This window comes from Opisthocomus hoazin, chromosome 25 (assembly GCF_030867145.1).
Source record: "Opisthocomus hoazin isolate bOpiHoa1 chromosome 25, bOpiHoa1.hap1, whole genome shotgun sequence".
Classification (NCBI taxonomy): domain Eukaryota; kingdom Metazoa; phylum Chordata; class Aves; order Opisthocomiformes; family Opisthocomidae; genus Opisthocomus; species Opisthocomus hoazin.
In genome coordinates, this window is record NC_134438.1 from 7,102,777 (window position 1) to 7,124,795 (window position 22,019).

Here is a 22,019-nt window from a genome sequence, read left to right on the forward strand (position 1 = left end):
CCCGGGGCTGAGCCGGTGCGGTCGCTGGAGGCTGCAGAAACCAGTTTGGAGCAGGATGTGCAGAGACAGGGAGCTGCGTGTGAACAGCTCTCGGTTCATTAGGTTTGGGGGAATTGCCCACACGTATTTGCAAATAAATGAGGGATCAAAAAGTGTCATGCAAGGACATTCAGGCTGAGGAAAACGCCCTGGTTTTGTTCGTGAAGGGTAAATCTCTTCATTGCTGCAGCCTCGAAGGATGGGCGGTGAGAAGGAAGGGGGTGGTGTGCCTGGGACGTGGATGTGACCAAAGCTTGGGGTGTCTGGGTGCCCCCCAAGAGGAGCTGCTGGATGCAGTGTCAGACAGATCAGGCCAGCGCCGGGCACCCGGACTGGACCAAGAGGGGCAGGTCCTCGAGGTCCGGCACGGGGCAACGCACGGGAGATGCAGCGCTGAAGGGCCCGTTGTCCGTTGCCTGCCACCCATCTCGCCGTCAGATGACAGTCACCCCGCCGGCGCATGTGACCACCCGTTAAATCTGCTGCTTCCAGCCAAATCGGCCATGGTGGGGACCTCTGTCACAGAGCGGGAACGCCATCCTGCTGCCGTGGGCAGCCCCGCGGCGGGGTGACACGGTGCCCTGGGGACACGGGGTCCCTGCCCTGGGGACACGGGGCGCAGCAGGGCTGGGTGCCTCCGGCTGGGCAGGGTCCCCACCGCTCCCTCCCGCTGCAGCCCCCCGTCCCCGGAGAGCTCCTCTCGCACTAGAAGCTCTGCGCTCCCCACACCGCCTAGGGGGGTCAAGCCCCCCCATGCCTCGAGCAGGCAGGTGCTGCTGCTGCTCCCCACCACCCTGCACGTCTCCAGGCCACTGCTGAAGCTCCCTGGGTGCAACGAGCCCCTGGCACCGGTGCAAGGAGCTGTGTGACCCCGGTGCAAGGAACTGTGGAACCCTGGTGCGAGGGGCTGCACGACCCTGGAGCAAGGAGCTGCAGGATCCTGGTGCAAGGGGCTGCACGACCCTGGTGCAAGGAGCTCTCAAACCCTGCTGTAAGGGGCTGCAATGACCCTGATACAGGGAACTGCACGACCCTGGTGCAAGGGGCTCTACAACCCTGGTGCAAGGGGCTCTAAAACCCTGGTGCAAGGAACTTACAACCCCGGTGCAAGGGACTCTGAAACCCTGGTGCAAGGAACTGCATGACCGTGGCAGAAGGAACTTACGACCCCGATGCAAGGAGTGGTAAAACCCTGGTGCAAAAGGCTCTAACACCCTGCTGCAAGGATCAGCATGACCCCGGTGCAAGGGGCTGTGTGACCATGGTGGAAGGAACTTAGGACCCCGGTGCAAGGGGCTGCACGACCCTGATATAGAGAACTGCACGACCCTGGTGCAAGCAGCTCTAAAACCCCGGTGCAAGGGGCTCCAAAGCCCCGGTGCGAGGGTCCGCCCGACCCGGGCACAGCCCCGCCCGCCCCCCGCTCCCGTCCCGCTCCGGGGGTGCACCCCCTTTTTTTGGGAGGAAACCCCACACCGGGAGCTCTCCCGCGGCCCCGGGGGGGGGGGGGGGGGATGAACTACAAGTCCCGGCAGGCGCGGGCGGCCCCGCCCCGCCCCGCCCCGCGGCTCCCGGCGTGCTGCGAGCGGGGGGGCCGCGCCGGGCCGGGCCGGGCCGGGCGGGGCGGGCGGGGCGGGCGCTGCTGCCCTCCCGCGGCGCCGGAGCAGCGGGGCCGGGCCGGGCCGGGCCGAACCGAGCCGAGCGGGGCCGAACCGAGCCGAGCGGGGCCGAACCGAGCCGCTTTCTCTCCCCGGGGGCCGGGTGAGTGCAGCGGGGCTGGGGGGGGCTGTGCAGCGGGGTGTCCTCGGGTGGGACCCCGGTTCGGAGTGGGGTGTCCTCCCCCCCGGCTTCTACCCCATCCCGGGGCGCTTCCAAGGCGCAGCCGTGTTGTTTTTTTTTTTCCTTCTTAACCCCCCCCCCCACCCCCCCCACCCGGTACCGCTGGCTGTGGGGGTCGGGGGTCTCCGGGTGCCCCCTCCGAAAAACCGAGGGTCCTGGGGGCTGCGAGCGCTCCGGCAGCCGAAGGTGACTCGTGCGGGTCGCCTTCACCAGCCTGACCCCCCCGCCGCCCCGCAGCAGTCACCCCACGCGTGGGGAAACTGAGGCACGGATGCTGCAGCCCTCGGTGCTGACCCCCGGAGCGGGGGGTTTGCTCTGGGGGGGGGGGGGGGTTCCGTGCACCGCCCCTCGGGTCAGGGTGCAAATCCCCCCCAGCCTGGGGGTCAGGAGAGTGGGTCCCCCCCGGCAAGCTGGCTGCCCCCCAGCCCTGCTGCTTCTGGGGTCTGCGAAGGGCAGGGGAGGAGTTGGGGTACCCCGTGTCACGCAGCTTTTAGGGGATCCCCAAGAGGAATCCCCTCCCCCAGCCCCCGACTTGCTCCTCTGGGGCAGCAGGAGTTTGGCGGGGGCGTAGGAGGGGGCTGCGCTTCAACTCCAGCCGCCGATTAATGATATGCATGAATTAATTGCGAAGCAGGAAGGATTACGACAGCCCTCATGCCCTCTAAAGCTTCGGTGAGTCAGATGATGGGGAAATTGCCTTAAAAAAAAAAAAAAAAAAAAAAGAAAGAGAAAATATGGTGGTTATTGTTGTGCTCTTCTAAGATAAATAAATAATCCCGTGCGAGTCCGGGGACGAGCGGGGCCTGTTTCCAGGAATCACCGCGCTTCTGCGTGTTCCCAGCCCTCGGGGCGCAGGGGGGAGCCTGGGATTTTATTTTTACACAACAGCAGAGAGTCGAGCAGAAGGCGAAGGTGTGCAGTTTGGAGGATTTTTCTCCCTTTTCCCCCCTCCCTCTTCTAGTTTCCCCTGCCATGTTTGCTCGGCTTCATGCACGGCTGCTCCGCCGGCCGGAGGCGGGAGCGGGGCTGGTTTCTCCCTGCTGCGGGTGCCGGTGGCGGCTGAGCCCGCGCTTACCTGCGGCCGGGTGATCCGGCGAGGAAAACCGTGCCGAAGCCGGCGAGTCTTTGGGAATTGGGCTGCTGGAGTTGAGAAACCACCGGATTTCGGCTGTCAGGGGTGGGAGCCGATGGCCGCGGCGGGCGGCTGCGAGCGGCACGTGCTGACCCCGCGGCGCGCGGAGGGCGGCCGGCGTGTTTTCGGAGGGATGCTGGCTTCGCCTCCCGAGGGATGCTGGCTCTGCATCCCACCCCTTATCAGTAGGAAACCGCTCCGGGGTGGGGCTGGCTGCGACGGGGGCCGCTCCAGCATCCGGGTGTTTGGGATGGAGGTTGTGCGATTCCAGCCAGGTCTTTATTTCTTTTTCCACGCTCCACGGCGCCGAGTTTATGGCGCGTGTGTTCCTGGTCCCCCCCCCGCCCTCCCACCCCTCCCCAGCCCTGCCACCACTTTGCCGTGACGAGGTTTCCCCGTTTGCCGGTTTTCGGGGCCGTGCTGCGGGGAAAGGGAAGAGCCCTGCGCGTGCGGCCACAAAGTGATGAATCATCGGAGCAGGGGGGACATTTCCAGGGCTGAGGGTGGGGTGGCCATGGAGCCCGAGCAGCACGGCCCTGCCGGGAGAGAAACAGCCGCCGCAGGGAAATGGGGTTGGGGGGCTTTTTTTTCACCCCCAAAAATCACGTGCACCGGGTCAGAAAGTGCCTTCCTGGCTCCCTCCAGCTCCTCCCGAGCTGGGGGTGCTGGGGGGGTGATGCTGGGGTCCTTGCGTTGCGATGGCACGGGGGGGGCTCAGCCCTGCATCACCGTTTCTCCCTCCTTCCCCGGGGGGTGTGGATGGGTGGTGGGGAGGGACGGAGCTTTCCTGGCGCTGGGCATGGCACATCCCTGTCACCCTGGGGACAGCTGGAGTTTGTGGTTTGGTTTCTTGGGGGGGGGACCTCAAACTGCACCCACCCTGGTGTGGGCACCGCAGCCTGGCAGTGACACCGTGCCGCTGGCACGTCCCCACGGCAGCCTCGCCGCATCCCGCGGCTGCAGCCCGCGCCGGCGCTGACCCGGGGCAGCCGTTTCGGGACGGCTTCCCCGACCCTCTCTGCTATGGGAGCTTCGCAGCCGCGGTAGCCAGCGCTGGGCGTTTTGCAGCCCCGTGAAAGAGCAGAGGGTGCCCAGAGGTGCGACGTGTGCCTGCCACCGCACCGGCTCCAGCCCTGTGGGCATCCCGTGGTGGCCTTTCCATGGTGGCATCACCTCCACCAACCCGGGGGAAGCAGCAGCTCGGGCTTTGCCGTGATGTGGTCCCGGTGCGGAGGTGCCCGGGTCACATCCACCCCACAGACATGCGACGTGTGCCTGCCACCGTGCTGGCTCCAGTCCTGTGGGCATCCCGCGGTGGCCTTTCCATGGTGGCATCACCTCCACCAGCCTGGGGGAAGCAGCAGCTCGGGCTTTGCCATGGTGCTATCCCAGTGAGGAGGTGCCCAGGTCACATCCCCCCCGCAGACGGTGATTCCTGGGGCGAGCCGCGGTCGTTGTCGCCTTTGCAGCTGAAGCAGGGGAAGACTCTGGCGGTGCGACGCTTGGAGGGACGAAAGCGATGATCTCTTCTTGAACACGCAGATGGGAAATATGTGCTCATCTTTTTTGTTTCTTCCCCGTGCTGGTATGTCCAGAAAGCTCCCGGATGGTTCCCGCTGGTTTGTGTGAGGTCCTACCCTGCCGCAGCGTTGCTGCCTGGCACTTGGCTTTCGTTCAGAGCGGGCTTTGCGTGGCACGTAGGGTCCCACGACGCGGTCAGCCCAGGGATGCAGGAGACCGAGCCCCACGCTCCAGGCTGAGCTCTGGTTGCTGCTCCTCGCCTTCCACCGAGACCCATGAGTTGGCTGGAGGCTCCGCTGTGTCGCTGAGAAAACCGGGAGCGACGGGTGTGATCTTGGCACTGACGCCAGACCTGCTCGCGTCTGGCTGATGCTGACAGCCACCTTGGAAGCGGCCATCCCTCCTCCAAACGTCTTCCCCCTCGCTTTCCGCTGAACGAACAGGCAGCGGAGCAAAATTATAAATATTAAATTGCAAAAGAAAGAAGAAAGAAAGAGAAAAGAAGCCACACGATTTCTCTGCAGGTGGAGGAAGAGGTGGCGGAGGCGAGTGGGGCCCCACGGTGCCCGCCTGGAAGGACCTCGCTGGGAGCAGCTTGGCGTGCCGCGGCGGGGGAATCCGGCGCGGGAGGACGGCGTGGGGCCGGATCCTGGCCGTTGGAGCTCGGGCTGTGCCGTGGGTCTGTGGGACGGAGGCAGAGCTCGGCAGCCCCCCCGGGGAATGGGGGATGCTCCATCTCTGGAGGCTTGGCAGGCGGCTCGGGAGGTGTTTTGGGGAGATGGGTGCAGCGGGGCTGGGAGCGGGAGCGTGGGGACCAGCCCCGCAGTGCGGCCCAGGGCTCTGCGGCGGGTGGTGGGTGGGTTCGCCGGCACGGGGTCACTTGGGGAGCGTTCAGGGTCCTCAGTGCCACAGCCCACCCCAGCCTGCAGTCTTTGCAAGGAGGCTGTGCCGTCTCATTTTTAAAGACTCCTCTAAGAATCGCTCCCGGGGTTTTGTCACCGTTCCTACAAGCGCATTCGACTCCGAACAAACTCCCCACACCCCGCTGGCTGCTGAAATCCCTCCTGTAGTTAAATGGGTGCAACTTTCCTGCCGGATAAACCTGAAAGGCTCAGGCAGCATCCTTCCCTGCCGGGTACATCCCTCTTTTCCCTTCCCATACACGCACACCGTTAACGAAAGCAGTTGACTGCTTGTATAAACGGTTGCGAAGCCGAAGGTTTCCCATCACCGTGCCCCGGCTCAGCCCCTTCCCCCCGCCCGGCACAGCGTTATTCGGGGACCCGGCTTCGGTTGTAAATTCTCCTTTCAGCGTGTGGCCGAATCTCCGGCGCGGTTTGTGCAGCTGCTGCAGTAGCACCCGGGTGCCAAAATTAGCAGGGCCAAGGGGGGCACCCGACCTGGGCACCTTCGGACCCCCGCCGCGGCATCGGGAGCAAGCAGAGGGGCTGCAGGTCTGGGCTGGGACACCTCGGTGGCAAAGGCTGGCAGTGAGCTTGGGGACGGGCAGGGGAGGGTTTGGAGCTTCAGCGACAGGCAAGGGCAGCAGCTCTGGCTTTCACCCACGCTGATTCCTTAAGATCTGGGGGAAATTATACGAGGTGGGGAATTTTTAGGAGGAAACGAGGAAGGCGGTACGGGTCGGGGGAGCGTTTCCCTGCTCCCGGCTCACAGACCCCACGGGAGGACGGGAGGTTGGGTGCCAGCGGGCTCGGCGCTGGCTGCAGCTCCCGCCTTATCTGCGGCAGGGTGGGTGCCACTCTCGGCCCCGCCGCCGCTTCTCGGGGACCGCTCCAGGCTCGGGCCAGGCGAAGATCTCGCCTGGAGAAAGCCCAGCCTGGTGAGAAAAAAAACCTTCTGGGCTCCTTGATGGTCAAACTCGTGCCGGGGAGGTGACAGCACCCATAGCGAGGACCCGACTCGGTTGCAGCGGCACCGTGCCAGGGCAGGGGCTGGATCAGCAGCGGGGGCTCCCGAGAGCTGAGCTTGACCTTCACGGAGCGGGAAAGCACCGGGCTGAACCGGGGGGGAAAGGAGGGGAGAGGAGAAACCTCTCCTCTGCGGGTAAGCGGCGATGGCTGGGTGCTCCCCTGGGCGGGAGGTGCTGTCGGAGCTGGGATGGCGGCGAGGAGAACCCCGGGGCTGTGCGGGAGGGCAAGTTACAGGCTGTCCCCAACTTGTTTATTCTTGGGGCTGGGGAACAGCTGCGGCTCCCACGGACGGGGTGGCCGCGGTGCTGGGGCTGCAGCCACGGTACGGTTACATGAAATCCACCTTCTGAGAAGCCTCCTGGCTGGGAGCTGGGGGCTGGACGCGGCGTATTTATAAATATTACCTCCTTCCAGCAGCACGGGGCCGGGGAGGGAGGGAGGGAGGAGGGATGGGGGCGGCGCTGGGAGCGCCTCCGGCATCGGGGGGGCCATGGGGTGGCCACTGTCACCTTGTACCTTCTGCTCGTGGCAAGTGGCACCGTGAACTTGGGGTGCGTGGACCTCAAGGGCTAGGTTTGCTGAGCGTTCCCACTTTCTGGGGTGGTTTCTAGGATTTTGGGGCATGGGATGCCTCTAAATCCGATCTGCCCTGCTGGAATCAAGCTGGGGGGCCAGGGATGGTGCTGTCCTGCCAGTTCCCCTCATTGCTTGGTTATGTAGTTATTTAAAAAAAAAACCACTAGCACCTGGGTTGTTTGAGGTCAGCCCGCGTTGGAGCAGGACGGGGTTTGCTCTTTGGCCGTGGGTTGTGCGCGGGCCCCACTCCCGGCTCTCTCCCGCGTGTTTGGCTTTGTCGAGGTGAGCGGGACGCGGTGTGGTCCCGTGTCCTTCCCCACCAGCACTGCCGAGGCCCCTCCAAGGTCACCCCGCTCCTCTCCTCGCCTCCCCGATGAAAGGCGGGCGCGATACGGGGCTGATTAATCGCTGAGCCCCGGCTGGTGCCAGGCTGTGGCCGCGGCGCGTCCCCGGCCCCTGCGCTGCCGTTGGCTCGTCCTCCCCCAAGGAACGTCCTTCTGCCTGTTAACACTTTTATTTTTAATTGCCGCTGTCGGGCGGGGGGCGAGAGGGGGGGGCAGGAACTTGTCGGCTCGGGCTGTTTGCGCTGTCGGGCTGTGAATTCCCCGGGCGGTCAGTCGGACAGTGATGTTTCAATCAGGGCACCTGCCCCGCGCCAGCCGCCCTGCAGGAAGGGCTTTTGCTCTGGTTTGTGGAAGCAGGGTCCGTGGTGGGGTCCCCCCGCCTCCCCCAGCCCTGCTCCGGGGGGTGAACTCGGATCTGGCCTGTGGGTGCCAGCCTCCGCTCGCTGTGCCCAGCCGGGGCAATGGCATGCGTGCTGTCCCCAGGCTGTGCCGTGCTGGGTGGAGGGGCTTTCTGGGGTCAAGGAGAGGACCTAATATATTTAGGGGACCTAATACGTGCTTACAAATATCTGCAGGGTGGGTGTCAGGAGGACGGGGCCAGACTCTTTTCAGTAGTGGCCAGTGACAGGACAAGGGACAACGGGCACAAACTGAAGCAGAGGAAGCTCCAGCTGAAGATGAGGAGGAACTTCTTCCCTCGGAGGGTGACGGAGCCCTGGCCCAGGCTGCCCAGGGAGGCTGTGGAGTCTCCTTCTCTGGAGATATTCCAGCCCCGCCTGGACGCGGTGCTGTGCAGCCTGCTGTGGGTGACCCTGCTTGGGCAGGGGGTTGGGCTGGGTGACCCACAGAGGTCCCTGCCAACCCCTGCCATGCTGGGATTCTGTGATTCTGTGATTCTGAGAGGCTTTTTGGGGTGAAGGGGAGGCGTCGGAGCAAGGCTGTAGATTATTCACCCCATAACAGCTGCCACGCACGGGTGGGCTCTCATGGATATACCTTGGCACCACCAGAACCAGGGGGCTTTTTTATGGACCCCCTTTATTCTGCCCTGAGAGTGACACTGTGACAAGGGACACCCAGCCCTGGCTCTTGGTACCCAGGGACTGATGCTTTTCCCTCCGCTGGGTCCCTGACACCTCCCTGGTGTGGCGACCTTACCTGGGCGGTTTGTGGACCGCTTTAGCCGGGGTCCTGCTGCCGTACAAGACTTGCGTTAATGTTTTCACTGCGCTGCTTACCTGGGCTGTTTCCAGGAGCGGTATTTAACGCGTGGAAGGGAAAACATTTGGCCTCTGACCCAAGCGCCTGTTAACAATGCCACGGTCCACGTTTCTGAGATGCCGGGGCTAAAAACAGTGCCGGTGACTCAGTCTCTCGCTGGCGTTGTCAACTGACCCCGGCTTTTATTTGCCAAGTCCCTCCGCCTTCTCCTTCTCCCTTTCAGGGCTGCGTGCTCGCTGCACGGGGAAGGTGCCTCCGGACGGGGCCACCCACCTGCCTGACCCATCTCGCTCCTGCCCGACCCATCTCCTGCCTGCTGGGTGGGTGACGGGGGGGGAATGTTGCTCTCTGGGGTTGGAAGTGGGGCCATCCTCCCCCCCGCCTTCCCCACCACCCCATCCTCATCCAAGAGGAGTGTAGGCTGGATGGGACCTGTGGAGCCTCTGGTCCAGCCCCAAGCACGGCCAACGCTGGTGTTAGATCAGGGTCACCGAGGATGGAGGTTGTTCTGCTGTGTCAGGGTTTGGCCACCCTCCTGGTGAGGAATCCCGTCCTAATACCCCGGGTCGGACCCTGTCCCACTGCCCCTTTCCCAGGCTGCCAACCACGGTGCTGGACTCCTCCATGTGCTGAGGAAGATGAAGGACTCCAGCCTTCCTCCCGCTGGGTGCCAGCGTTACCTGACCCCTGACACTGTGGGTACGCTGCCATGGCATAAATCACCCCCGGGGTGGCCTTGCCAAGTCGGGGCGAGTGCCTGAGGGAGAGGCCGCGGGTGGGTGCCAGCCGCGTTGCTGGCGGGGTGGCACGGCAGCGGCTCGCCGGCCCTGCCGGGGGGGCTTCCCCAGGGCGGGGGGAGTCTTGGTCCGCTCCGGATGCGCCGGGATGTGCCGCGGTGGGATGTCCCTCATGGGACGGTGGCACAGCCAGCATGGGTGGAAAGGGGACGTGGGGCAAAGCGGCTTTGCACAAGGGGGAGCTTGGAGGGGGGTCGGGTCCCGGCACTGTGCCAGCTGCGTGGGGCGTCACACAGGCATCCTTGGTGTCCCCTGGCTTTGCCATCACCATCCTGGCATCGCCGTCACGGTGAGGACCGGCCGTGGGTGCCGGAGGGACCCCGTGTGCTGCCCGGATCCGGCTGCGTGATGCTGGTGCTTGCCCTGCATCCGCTCTGGGCACACGGAGGGTGAGGGATCCCTGCGTGCTGCGTCCCCTGGAGTGACAAGGGACGGCTTTCGGCCCTCTCTGTGTTTGCAGGCAGGGGTGGCACCGCAGGCAGCACTGCAGCCGCTCTGCCTGCGGCTCCCGAGGGGACGCGACGGGGCAGACCCAGCCTGGGCTGCGGCACCCCGGAGATGCCCGGCGGCGGTGGCCACGTCTATTTTTGCCACGCTTTTTTCTCAGCTCGATTGCGAACTCCTGTGTTGCAGTGAGTAAAACAAACAGGTTTAGAGGTTTTTTTTGCAACTTCCCCCCCTGCACCCTGCGTGGCTGCTGCAGTGTTAAAAGCCGGCTCCTGAAAATGAGGAAACGCGGGGCTGGCGCAGGAGCCAGGCTGGCCCCGGCGAGGAGCACGGAGGAGCTGCGAACCGGTGGCCTCAGCGCCCAGAGACCCCCCTGGTCCCACTGCCCCGTGCCCAGGTAACCCCTGCCCCGGCGTCCCCTTCCCCACGCAGACGGGCGGCAGCGGAGCCCGTCCCCGGCAGCTGTGCGGTGGCTTTGTGGGTGCCCGGTGGGATGGCAGCTCGGTGCCGTCCGAGCAGGTCTTGCTCTGGAGCAAACTCCGCCAGAGTCCTGGGTGCCTGGACCCAGCCGGCTGCTGCCTGCCCTGAAACGGCAATGGGTGCTTCGCCCTGCTGGGCTGGGGCTCGCCAGGCTCCCTCGCCCACCGCCCCCGCCTCGCTCCCCCCGCTCCACAGCATTTAATAGCGAAAAATGAGGAAATAAGGCTCGGCGGGCGCTTGCTGCCGGTAGCAAGAAGCAGAGCTGTTTTCACTTCTTTCTTCTCCCTTTCCTTTTCGCCACCCTCTCGGTTACCAGCAAAGCGGCCTGGAGTGGTGGGTGGGTGGTGTGGCCCCCGTCCCAGCTCCCCTCCTTCCCCCGGGGTCCCCGCTCGCTGTGCTGGGGCCGGCTCAAGCCGCTGATTGATTTTTCCGCTCATAAATTGCCACGATTGACTGGGAAATAAGTGAGGGAGCGGGACTGGGCAGGCGGCTCCTCTGTGCAGTGAGTTTGGGGGTTCTCAGCTCCGTCTCCGGGGCTGAGCGGGGCATCGCTCCCCTCTTCTCCCTCCAGCTTTCGCAGGGGTGGGCAGGAGATGGGTTGCACTTGCTCTGTGTGTTCGTCCGTGTGCTGTACGTCGCGGGCAGGACAGGCAGCGCGGGTGCCGCTTCCCCGTGGGCCGCCCGGGGAGGGTAACGCGATCCCCCCTGTATTTCGCAGGGGCTAAATCTGGAAACTGCCTCACGGCAGCTTTTATTTCTATCCCACACCTGGGTGCAGCGATGCGCTCGGGGAGGAGGCGGTGGGGTGCTGTGGGTGCGGGGACGACGGTGCTGTTTTGTCCCTTCGGGGTGGCAGTGGGTGCCCCACGCCTGCTCTCCGCAGCGGGTCCAGAGCCAGCCCGGCCCCGCGCGTTGCGGAGCAGCACCCGATGCCACTCCGAAAGGTACTGGTGGTTGCTGAGCAGCCGACCCCGCGGGGACAGGGGACAGCTCGGGGCCGTGCAAAGTCCTGCGGGGACCAAGCGAGGGTCAGGGCAGCGCTGGGTGCCACTGGGGCTCCTCCGGCTGGAGCCACCCCCAAGTGCTGCCCCGGCGTTGAGCTCTTGGTGAAATAACACCCCCAGAGGAAAAGTAAGAAAGGTCCAGAAATAACCGTGTCGATAAATAGCAGCAGAGGTGCTTTGAAGGGAGATGAATTCCCTGGCCCCGGCCCCGCGCGTTGTCCCGGCGGCGGGTCTGGTGGGCGGCGGTGGGGCACGGCCGGTGCCTGGGCAGCCCCCGGGCACTGCTGTAGCCCACCACTCTCCAGCACCTGGGGAGGTTTCCACTTGAAGAGCTGCTGGGGTTTTAGGGTGCGATCCTGCAACAAAGTGGGATTAGCTTTTCCCCCCCCCACCCTGAGGTCACGGGGTTTTCGGAGCGCAGGCAGAGTTTCCTTTGGAAATCCATCCCTTTTCCCCGCGTTCGTGGTTTGACCCCAGGCCGGTGCTTTGGGCTCTGCCGTGGAGCTGGGGGCTGCAGCCAGGATTGGGATCAGCCGGACTCCACGGCTTCTGCTGATGGGCAGCGATGGACAGCGCACCCTGTGCTATGGGCAGGGGGGCGAGGGCTGCTCTGGGGATGGAAAAGCTGCCCTGTGTCCCCCCCGCTGCCTGTCCCGCTCTCCGGACAGGAAAGGTGGAGCTGGGGTGTGGAGAGAGGCCGGGGCCATCCACCCTTTCCCTGCTCCCTCCTGCCTTCCTGCCCCTCAGCCCCTCTTCTCCCTCTCCGTCCCCTTCCCATTGCTCCATCGCCCACCCTCGGCCTCCCACAACCTTCCTCCCTCCCCTCCTCTGCTCTTCCCCTTCCGTGACCGATGGGGACGTTGCCCAGCAGGTGCCCTGGCAGCTCCCGCTGGGAAACCCAATGCCCGGCCATGCCCTGGCCGGCCGTGCTGCCCGCTCCGAGCCAGCCAAGCTGCTGCCCGTGCACCAGCACGGACCCTCGCCGGGGTCTCCTCCGGGCGAGGACCAGGCTGGGGCTGCCTCTGGCATGGGGAGGGCTCCAGCTCAGCGGGGGAGCTGCTGGGTGCTTTTCTCGGGATGCTGACACCTTTCCCAGGAAGAACAGGCATCCTGGAACGGAGCTGCCGTCCCGTGTGCTTTATTTCTGCCCCCCCTGGACCAAGGGACGATGGGACGTGTCCCCAGGGTGCAACGTGTCGCCTGGGGTGGGGTGCCTGCCCCGCGGCACCGGCCGGGTCCCCATCCTTTCCCAGCGCCGGCTGCCGCCCTCCCACCCGCTGACTCAGAGCGAAAGCAGAAGCTGCTCGGTGTTCCGGGGGGAGGGGGGGGGGAAGCCAAGCAGAACCAAGCGGGTTATTTTAAACCTGACCTAATTTCCCCCCTCTCGTTACCGGGCCCGGCTTTGGCCACCCTTCCCCATCCTTGCCCTCGGCAGCTCCCCTTCTCAGGAGTTTCCCCGGCAGCGCTTTCAACTCCCCCCACCCCTGTTTCCTATCAGGGGGCAGCTGGGGGGTCCTGCAGCCAGGCGAGGTGGTGGGACCGGTGAGGGTGAGCAGGTTCCGTGGGTGGCTACGCCTCAGCACGCTTCTCGTGACACCCTCCTGCCCCCACGTACCGGCTGCCCTTCCCGGGAAGAGCCTGGACCCCCCTGACTCCGCGGTGGGGCAGCTCCATCGTCACCCTCGACACCGGGTTTCGCCAGTGCCAGCAGTGCCAGCTGCTCCGGCTTCGTCCCTGTGCTGTCCCCCAGCCCTGCGCCATCGAGCCGGGGTCCCCGTGCAGCCGCCCGTGGGGTGCGCTCAGCCCTGCTGCTGCTTTGTGGGGCCACGGGCGGCTGCTGGCTTGCAAATACGGGCGCTGACTGCAGAGTTTCCCCGTGCGTGGCTTGAAATCCCTTTCCCGCTCTCCCCCGGTGATGGAAGCCCCCCAAAACCAGCCGTCTCGTGGGGCCCCAGTGCCTCTCCCCCTCGCTGCCCTGGCTGTGTCCCGGCAGTGCGGCGTGAGCTGGGTTTGCAGAGCGCGGCCAGTCCTTCCACGCTGCGATGGCTCGTCCCAGCTCCTCCAGTCCTTCCACGCTGCGATGGCTCGTCCCAGCTCCTCCAGTCCTTCCACGCTGCGATGGCTCGTCCCAGCTCCTCCAGTCCTTCCACGCCGCGATGGCTCGTCCCAGCTCCTCCAGTCCTTCCACGCCGCGATGGCTCGTCCCAGCTCCTCCAGTCCTTCCACGCTGCGATGGCTCGTCCCAGCTCCTCGCAGCTCTTGGATGCTGTTGCTCTCACCCTGCCCCTGAGTATTTCGGGGTTATCGCATCCCCCGTGTGCATCAGCTGTGGTTTATCCCCCTTCAGCCTTGTTTTATCCACTGCGGGCTGTCCTCGGCGTTGCTGGGTCCTTTTCCAGGGCTGTGATGTTTCTTGTCTCAAACATCATCCCCCTGTGCCCTCTTCTAAGGCCGTTTGCGACAGCCGTCTTAACGAAGCTCCAATTGAGAACTGTCCCGGGCTGCTCTTCTCCCAGCCCCCTTTAGACAGGCCGCCGTGTCTAATTAATTACCTTCCCCTTGCTGTTCAATAGCTGGCTCTTGATCCATGTAATCGTATTTCTGTCCATGCTGGCTTGATTTAATTTCCCCCTTAGGACATCGCGTGGCACTGGGTATCAGATGCCTCGCCGAAACCCCAGTGTGTTGTGTCCGCCGTCGCCCCGTTGTCTGCAGTTACACATTGTGTTCGAACAGCAAAACGCTCCAGATTTGTCTGGTTCCACTGCTGCAGAGCAACCCCTGGGTGTTTGGCTCCTGCCTCTTCCCCTGGCAGCGTTCGCTTTGGGTCCTGTGCTTCGCTTTCCCTCCGGCCCTGCGGATGCTGTGGTCCAGACCCCCATCCCGCGCGGCATCTCCTGCATCCCCATCCCAGCCCCATGGGAAGCCATTGGCGTGCCCCGGAGAGCCCGGGCAGGGCAGCACCCCTCGCCCCGGCATCCTCTCGCCCTCTCCACGGGCTGCCGTCCCCTTTGTACGGGGGAACAAGGCCCGGTCTGTGCGGTGCGGGGGCCTCGCACGCCTCCCCCCCCCGCCTCCGCGCTCGCGTGCCGGCCCCGCACAGAAGCCGCGTTGTTCGTCCCGCGCTGGAGCTGAGGTTTCGGGGCAGCCGGGCTGAGGGTTAAACCCTGCCTCCGGCTCCTGGCACCCGCCGGCCTTTTCTCCCTGCTCTTCCCTTGCTTTCTCTTTCCCTTTCGCTCCGCTCCCGGCCCTTCTCGCTTAGCTCCGGTGTTTTGGAAGTTGGTGGCTCAAAGCACGCTCCAGCTGAACCTGGTGGTACGTGAGTCCATGCTCGCTGGGCGCGGGGTCCCGGTTGCCCTCCCCGTCCCCCCCGGGGTGCCTTGGCTGTCCCTGGGGAGAGCGGTGGCGTGGCAGGGAGCTGTGGCAGGAAGGCAGACCCATCTGTCTGGCGTTGGGGCAATCATCCCAGCTTAGTCACCGGCTGGTACGGGGGCACCGGGATGTCCCCGTTCCTCAGTTTCCCTGCTGCAAAAAATAGGCTGGGGCTGATGTGCTGTGTCCTCCTCGCAGGGTCACCTCCGTGCCCGTGTCCCACTCCCCCGGAGCACCATGGCGTCCCGCATCGGCTTGCGGATGGAGCTGATGAAGCAGCAAGCGCAGCAGGAGGCCGAGAGGGAGCGCATGCAGCAGCAGATGATGATGAACTACATGCAGCAGCAGCGGATGCCGGTGGCTTCCACCCCGGCCATCAACACCCCCGTCCACTACCAGTCCCCACCGCCCGTGCCCGGAGAGGTCCTCAAGGTAGAGTGCTGGGGGTGTCCCCCCTGCCCCGGGGCCAAGGGGCTGTGGGAGATCCCTCATGGTTTGTCTCCTTGCAGGTCCAGTCCTACCTGGAGAACCCCACCACGTACCACCTGCAGAAGTCACGGGACAAGAAGGTTCAGGCTTATCTCTCCGAAACCTATGGGAACAAGTTTGCTGCCCACGTCAGCCCCGTCAGCCACTCTCCCAAGCCGCCCCCCGCCGCGTCCCCCGGTGTCCGACCCGGCCATGTCATGTCCTCCTCGGCGGGCAACAGTGCGCCCAACAGCCCCATGGCCATGCTCAACATCGGCTCCAACCCCGAGCGGGAGGTGAGGGGGTGCTGGTGGGCTGCGGGGGGAGGCAGAGCTGCTGGAGAGGGCAGAGAGGCCCGTTGGCACCTTATGCCTTTCCCTTTCAGTTCGATGAGGTCATCGATGACATCATGCGCCTGGATGATGTTTTGGGCTATATGAACCCCGAAGTCCACATGCCCAACACAGTGAGTCTCTGATGCGCGTTAGGAAGAGATCGGAGCCCGGGCTGCGGGAGGGAGGGTGGCCTGGGGGTCATGCAGCCCCGTGCTTGCCGGGATGGAGGTGGCACAGGGGGGACCTGTCCTTCTGCCCCATCCCCGCAGCGATGCCCGGGTGCCAGCCCAAGCCAGCCCCAGCCCTGGGTGTCACTGGGGACCTGGGGCTGAGGGAAGGGATGCAGCGAGATCTCCCTTTTGCAGTTCCTCAGCTGCTGCTCCTCTGTAATGGCAGTTGGGAGCGCTTATGAAAGAGCCAGAGAGACGGGAGAGGGGCATGGGGAGGGACCAAGTGTCCGCTGCAGCGCAGGGGACATTGGTGCTGGGAGAGGTTTCCCAGCCAGAAGCTCGCTCGGAGCGGCACCGTCTCCCGGGTCAGATCCATACGGCAGCTTGGGCCTCCCAGTGGGATTCGTCCTGCCGAGCCCTTCTGGGATGTGATTCATCTGCCCTGTTTTAGATGCTGGCCGTGGGAGGGGATCAGCTGCGCCCTTTGAAGTCCTGTTTTCTTTGCTGCTCTGATTATAGCTGGTTTAAGGGCCCGGGAAGACAATTACACCTGCCTGGGCTACGCACTCGCATCCCAGAGGCCAAGCAGCCGGGCTTGAACCCCGGTCCCGCGGCCCCGGATGGAGCTAACCCGCCTGTCCCTCTGGTTTTCAGCTGCCGATGTCCAGCAGTCACATGAATGTCTATAGTGGGGACCCCCAGGTGACAGCCTCTCTCGTAGGTGTCACCAGCAGCTCCTGCCCTGCTGACCTCACCCAGAAGAGAGAGCTGACAGGTACGTCCCCGGCCCCGGAGCCGGCGGGGAGCTGGCGGTGATGGCGAGCACCGAAGCTGGCCAGGGCTGTCCTGTCCCCGTGGGTGGGGAGGGCGGCTCTGGGGGGTGCTCCGATGCCAGCCTGGGATGCTCATGGGGCGGGATGCAACCTCGTCCCCTCTGGGTGACATTATGGGTCTCCGTTGCAGATGCCGAGAGCCGAGCCCTGGCGAAAGAGCGCCAGAAGAAAGATAATCACAACCTGAGTGAGTTCGGTGCTGGCTGCCCGCGGGGGCACAGCTTTCCCTCTCCCACCCCCGCAGCCCTTTCCTCATCACTCTCCATCCTCATTCCCCTCTCTCCAAAGTGGATTCCCCTTCCAATCCCACCTCACCCTCAGGAAATCCCCCTGCAGCCCTCTGCCATGGCTCCCTCTTCCCAGCTCTGCAAAATGCCCACGGTGCAGGAGAGACCCTCCTGTCCTTCTCGTTAGCAGTGGGGGAAGGTCAGACCTGCCGGGGCGAGGGACAGAGGCAAGGTGCCAAAGGGACGGCCCCAGAGGTTCCTCGTCCTGAGCTCCCCAACTCTGGAGGATCTGGCAGCAGCGGGAGCATCAGCGTGGCCGGTCGGGGCTGCGGGACGTGGAGCCTCTCCTGCTCCTGCCGTCTCCTCACCTCCTTCCCTCTCTTCTCACCCTGCAGTCGAGAGACGGCGAAGGTTTAACATCAACGACCGCATCAAAGAGTTGGGGATGCTGATCCCCAAGGCCAATGACCTGTACGTATCAGTGGTTTCTGCGGGGCTGGGATACCTGCGGGTCTCGTGGGCTCGCAGAGGGGCGTTGTGGTGGAGCAGGGGGGAGGGGACACCTTGCTGACATGCAGGTGGCAATCTCTTTTTCTGTCCTGCACGGCAGGGACGTGCGCTGGAACAAAGGGACAATCCTGAAGGCGTCTGTGGACTACATCAAGAGGATGCAGAAGGACTTGCAGAGGTCACGAGACCTGGAAAATCACTCGCGGCGTCTGGAGATGACGAATAAGCAGCTGCTGCTCCGGATCCAGGTGAGCTTCCCTGTGCCGTTCCCTCCCTCGGCTCTGCTCCAGCCCCATGAGCAGCTCGCTGCTGCCCTGCCGAGGGGACGGGCAGGGGCTCTCCTCCCTCTTATGGCCGTGAAGTCACCAGGAACAAAGTCTTCAGACAAACCAGACGTCTGAGGCTCAGGTCAGCGCAGCGAGTGTTGTTGAACTTTGCATGGGGTCACCGTTTTCCATCCTTCACCTCTTCCGTGGGCTCCTTCCCTGTGAGCTCCTTGGTTCCTCTGTCCCTGCCACCTCCATGAATGCCCGTGTTCCGTGTCCCCATGCGTGACATCCCCACCAAAGACCTCCTGTGCTCTGTTGGCAGGAGCTGGAGATGCAGGCACGCGTCCACGGGCTGCCCACCTCCTCGCCCTCGGGTGTCAACGTGGCCGAGCTGGCTCAGCAGGTGGTCAAGCAAGAAGCCAGCGGGGACGAGGGGACGCTGGAGCCACTGCTGCCACTGCCGGACCCTGAATCGCAGCCGCAGCCAGCGCTGCCTCCACCACCCCAGTCTCCCTACCACCAGCTGGACTTTAGCCACAGCCTGAGCTTCGACGACGGCTCCCGGGGCTTCCCGGATAGCCTGGAGCCCGGCCACAGTGCTTCCTTCCCATCCCTATCCAAGAAGGAGCTGGACTTGATGCTGATGCAGGACACCATGCTGCCCCTGGCCTCCGACCCCTTGTTCTCGGCCATGTCCCCGGAGGCCTCCAAGGCCAGCAGTCGCCGGAGCAGCTTCAGCATGGAGGATGCAGACATGCTGTGACAACGAGCTGCTCCGATGGTCAGGGCAAGGACTGGACCTTCAAGTTTGGTTAGTGAAGTTACAGGGCACCCTTCTCGCGGGAGGAGCCCGTCCTGCTGCGCACTTGAATCTACGTAGGAGTACCTTTTCTCTATGCAACGGGGGTCTCGGATCAAGGCTCGCCGGGTACCGCCGTGTCTTTCGCAAGCTTTTTTTTGCCAGGAGCTGGAGCGGACCTTCTTGGCTTGCCATGGCGTTGGCCTGGCTGCAGATTCTCCAGCCCGGGAGCGTGATCTCAGCTGCTTTGCCTTTCAGCGAAACCTTCCTGGACCGAACCCCTTCCCCTTGGAACCCGAACCCCTTGGAGCCAGAGCGGGCAGGAGCTGTGGAGTCCCTGGGTGGAGAGGAACGATGCTCAGAGTTTTTTGTCTGCCTTGCTGCCTCCTTGCTGCCTTGCTCCAGGAGCCCACATCCCCAGTGAGTCTTCCCCAGCGGTGACCTCCGGATGCTTCACGGTGCCACGTCCTGCATGGTTCCTCCTTCCCCAGAGCACCCGCTGCCTCTCCAGGTTGCAGGGCCGGAGGGAGAAGAGGTGTTTAACTGGAGCAAGTTAATTCACGGGGCATGGAGGAGTGTTGTCCGAGCCGGCTGGGTCTGAGGCTGCGAATTCGGGTCGACGTTGAGGGCTTCCAGAATGGCCAGGACAGGGTGTTTGATGTTGGGTCAACCCCTGCTGTGACCCCCACCATGCAGGGGGACCTCTCTTTGGGGTTTGGCAGCACCCACCACCCCAAAACCTCGCTGGCCTCTGGGTGAGGGCTGCATGATGTCAGGTGACCTTCAGCCTCCCTCGAGACGTCCCTGCAGAGGTGCCTCTGCCCCATGACACCAAGCTGTGGCTCTTCAGGTGGAAGGATAGAGGGTTTTTACACTGGTTTTGGGGGATACCTGTTGAAATCAGATGTCCTGCTCCACATCTGGGCATGGAAGTCCAGGCAGGCTCTGGCCAGGGACCAGAGGATGGTTTGTACCAATTGCCAAACCTGAACCACCACTCTCTGCCTTTGTCTCGCGGGGTTTATTTCTGTTCCCAGTGTCACCAGTTCGTTCTCCAGCCAGGACGGCTCTGTGATGGGGAGCTGCTTTGGGCTCTGCATTATCTTCTGCCTTCTCAGCCTTGCTGGTGGCAGGGAGGGAGCTGGGCAGGGAAGGGCGATGCTGTTCAGAGGGAAGATACCGCACGGATTTTTCAGGGAGAGGAGGGAAGGCTCGGGAGAGGAGACCCCTTGGCGGTCCTGCCTGATAGCACAGCATCACCCCCCAGGCCATGGGAGCTGTGGCTGGACAGCCGACAGCCGGCGTGGGGATGGGGGTCACTGGGTGCTCCCCGTCCTGGACCAAGGATGGGGGATGTCCTGGCGCTGGGACCGTGAGGGGAAAGCCCACCCAAGGAGGGACAAGCTGGCTCCATTGTGGCTGGATTCGGGTTGGTGAGGTGGGGGACAGCCCCAGTGCCCCCCCAGAGAGGTGCCTGTCGGTTGTGAGGGTGCGGGGAAGTGCAGAAGGTGGGGAGGAGAGGGGGAATGGAGGAGGTAGGACGTGTCAGAGGTGTCCTGGAGCGCTGGGGCAGGGCAGGGTCTGGCTGCTGCCTTGCAGGGGTGCAGGGAAGGGAGCGGAGGGGACGTCGGGGCACGGGGCTGTGCTCTGGCGGGTTTGGGGCTGCTTCACCCCGCGTGTTCACTGGAGGCCTTGGCATCCTTCATGCGTTGCCGTTAGTGCCTGCAAAGAGTATAACCCCCCCCGGCAGGGCGGCAGCACCCCACACGCTGCGCTGAGCGCCTGTAGACGTGGGCGATCTGCGCATCTGCAGACACCGGAGGGCCCGCGCGGGCGCTTCAGGGCGGGCGTACGAAATCCCTGGTGGCTTGGGGTTGTCGGGGCTGTAGGGTGGTTGTGCCGGGCCCTCGCCGGGGGCACACGGCACGCGCGGGGCTGGCTGGGGTGCGTGCTCGCTCCGCGCCCCGCTCCTGGCACCCGCGGGCAGACGACCGTCCGCTGCTCAGCGCGGGACGTGGCGTCTCCCCCGGCCTTGAGTAAACCGTTGTGGATTATTATTTTTTTTTTAATCTTTTGGGGTTTTTTTTGTTTGTTTTATTTTTTCTTTTCTTTTTTTAATGCACTGTGCTCTGATTAAAAAATTTTACTACTGTTTTATAAATAAATGTATAAAAGAATGAACTGGAATGTAAGAAGAATCATTAAAATATATTTATTTACAACATTCTGGAGCGTTACAGCGTGGGTCTTGCTTCTCGTCTCAGAGGAGGGAGGGTCGTGGAGCTCGAAGCACCCAGAGCTGCTTTCCCCCAGCAAAGCCCTGCCGTGCCCGAAGGTCGGGCTGCAGCAGCATCCCTGTCTCCCAGGGATGCTGCCCTGGATTTGGGGGCCTGCTTGAGGGCTGGGGGGTTATTTCACAGGAAAGCCTGACTCGGTTAGAGGGGGAAGCACTAACATTGCTGTCATCAGCCGGTCCCAGGGTGATTTGGGGTTTTCAGGGTCCCCCTATCCCATCCCTCTGGGTGCCAGCCCCACAGCCGGGTGCTTCAGGGAGGTCCCCAGCTCCCGGTGCTGAGCACAGCTGGGACTTGTGAGGTTCTGACCCATCTGCTGATTGCTTAATTGGAACCAGGCTTGGCCCCTTAATTAACAGTAGTCATAAGGCCCCAGAGAGCAGAGCTGCATGGAGCTGTGTTGCTGGGGCTGAGTGTGGTCCCAGGAGTGGGGCAGGCTCCTGGTGGCCATCCAGGTCTGCAGTGATGGTGGAGCTGTCCTGGGAGCTCAGGTGTGTTTCTTACCTGTTGGGTGGCCCCTGGAGCTGGTGTGGGGCTGGGGGGGGGTGGGCCTCACTGCCCTCTCCTTGCTGCTAGGGCTGGCTGAGCATCACCCCTGGGTGCTGCAAAACCTCTCTGGAGGTCAGGTCCCCTGGGTTTGGGGCAGGGTGTTCCCCATTTCCTGTCTGCAAACCTGCTGCAGGCTGGGGACCCGCATGCCTGGGGCGAGCAAGGGGAAAAACGCGCTGCCAAAGCACCATGCTGTGCTGGGCAGAAGGCTGAGCCCGTGCCTGGCAAAACTCATGACATGCCACATCTGCAGACCCTGTCTGGGCTCCTCTGTGTGCGGAGCCATGTGCCCTGTTCCTGCTGCTCACACATCCAAGATAGAAAAAAAAAAAAATCCACCTTAAAATAGACTTGCCAGGATGGAAAAATCACAGGGGCTAATCTTGGAAACTTTATTAAAAGAAGGAGGAGGAGAAAAAAGAGCATGAGGAGGCTGGGGGGAGAGAAAGAGAAAGTAGTTTCAGACACTTTAAAAAAAAAAATTCCCTGATTTGATTTATCTGGGGAGTGTGAACACTAAATAGAGAACAACGCCTGAAGTGTGAATTATTTCCTATATTAACACAGAGAAAAACTGATAGCCTTTTCATGTCAAGAGAATAGCGTGGAGGGGAGGGAGGGGGGAGAATGACATTGTTCAATCTCCGGGTTTGCTCACTCTTTATCAGGCGGAGATCAAAATTTATTCCCAGGATGAGGCCTGCGGCCCGGCTGAGGCCCTAGAGATTTTTAAGGGCCTAATTAAGAAAACAGGATGAAAATGGCGAAATAAGAGGGCAATTTACTTCTTGCAGAATAGGGAGATCAAATCAACTTATGAGCAATTAATGTGCACAAGGAGAGAATAAAGGGATGCCGGGAT

At 63.3% G+C, this 22,019-nt stretch overlaps 1 protein-coding gene across 4 annotated transcripts; it reads left to right on the forward strand.

Annotated features, from left to right (window-relative positions):
- The first annotated feature begins 1,676 nt into the window (after positions 1-1,676).
- Positions 1,677-20,505, forward strand: TFEB (transcription factor EB). Of its 4 annotated transcripts, none has more exons than XM_075443005.1 (9): positions 1,677-1,800; positions 14,902-15,135; positions 15,213-15,467; positions 15,557-15,637; positions 16,331-16,451; positions 16,640-16,696; positions 17,132-17,207; positions 17,347-17,494; positions 17,838-20,505. In XM_075443005.1, the coding sequence occupies exons 2-9, from the start codon at positions 14,941-14,943 to the stop codon at positions 18,276-18,278; spliced, it is 1,374 nt and encodes a 457-aa protein (XP_075299120.1). In that variant the 5' UTR covers positions 1,677-1,800; positions 14,902-14,940; the 3' UTR covers positions 18,279-20,505. The 4 variants fall into 4 exon arrangements, with proteins under 4 accessions (XP_075299120.1, XP_075299118.1, XP_075299119.1 ...); XM_075443003.1 differs by lacking the exon at positions 1,677-1,800 and adding an exon at positions 5,964-5,985; XM_075443004.1 differs by lacking the exon at positions 1,677-1,800 and adding an exon at positions 6,455-6,595.
- The last annotated feature ends 1,514 nt before the right edge of the window (positions 20,506-22,019 follow it).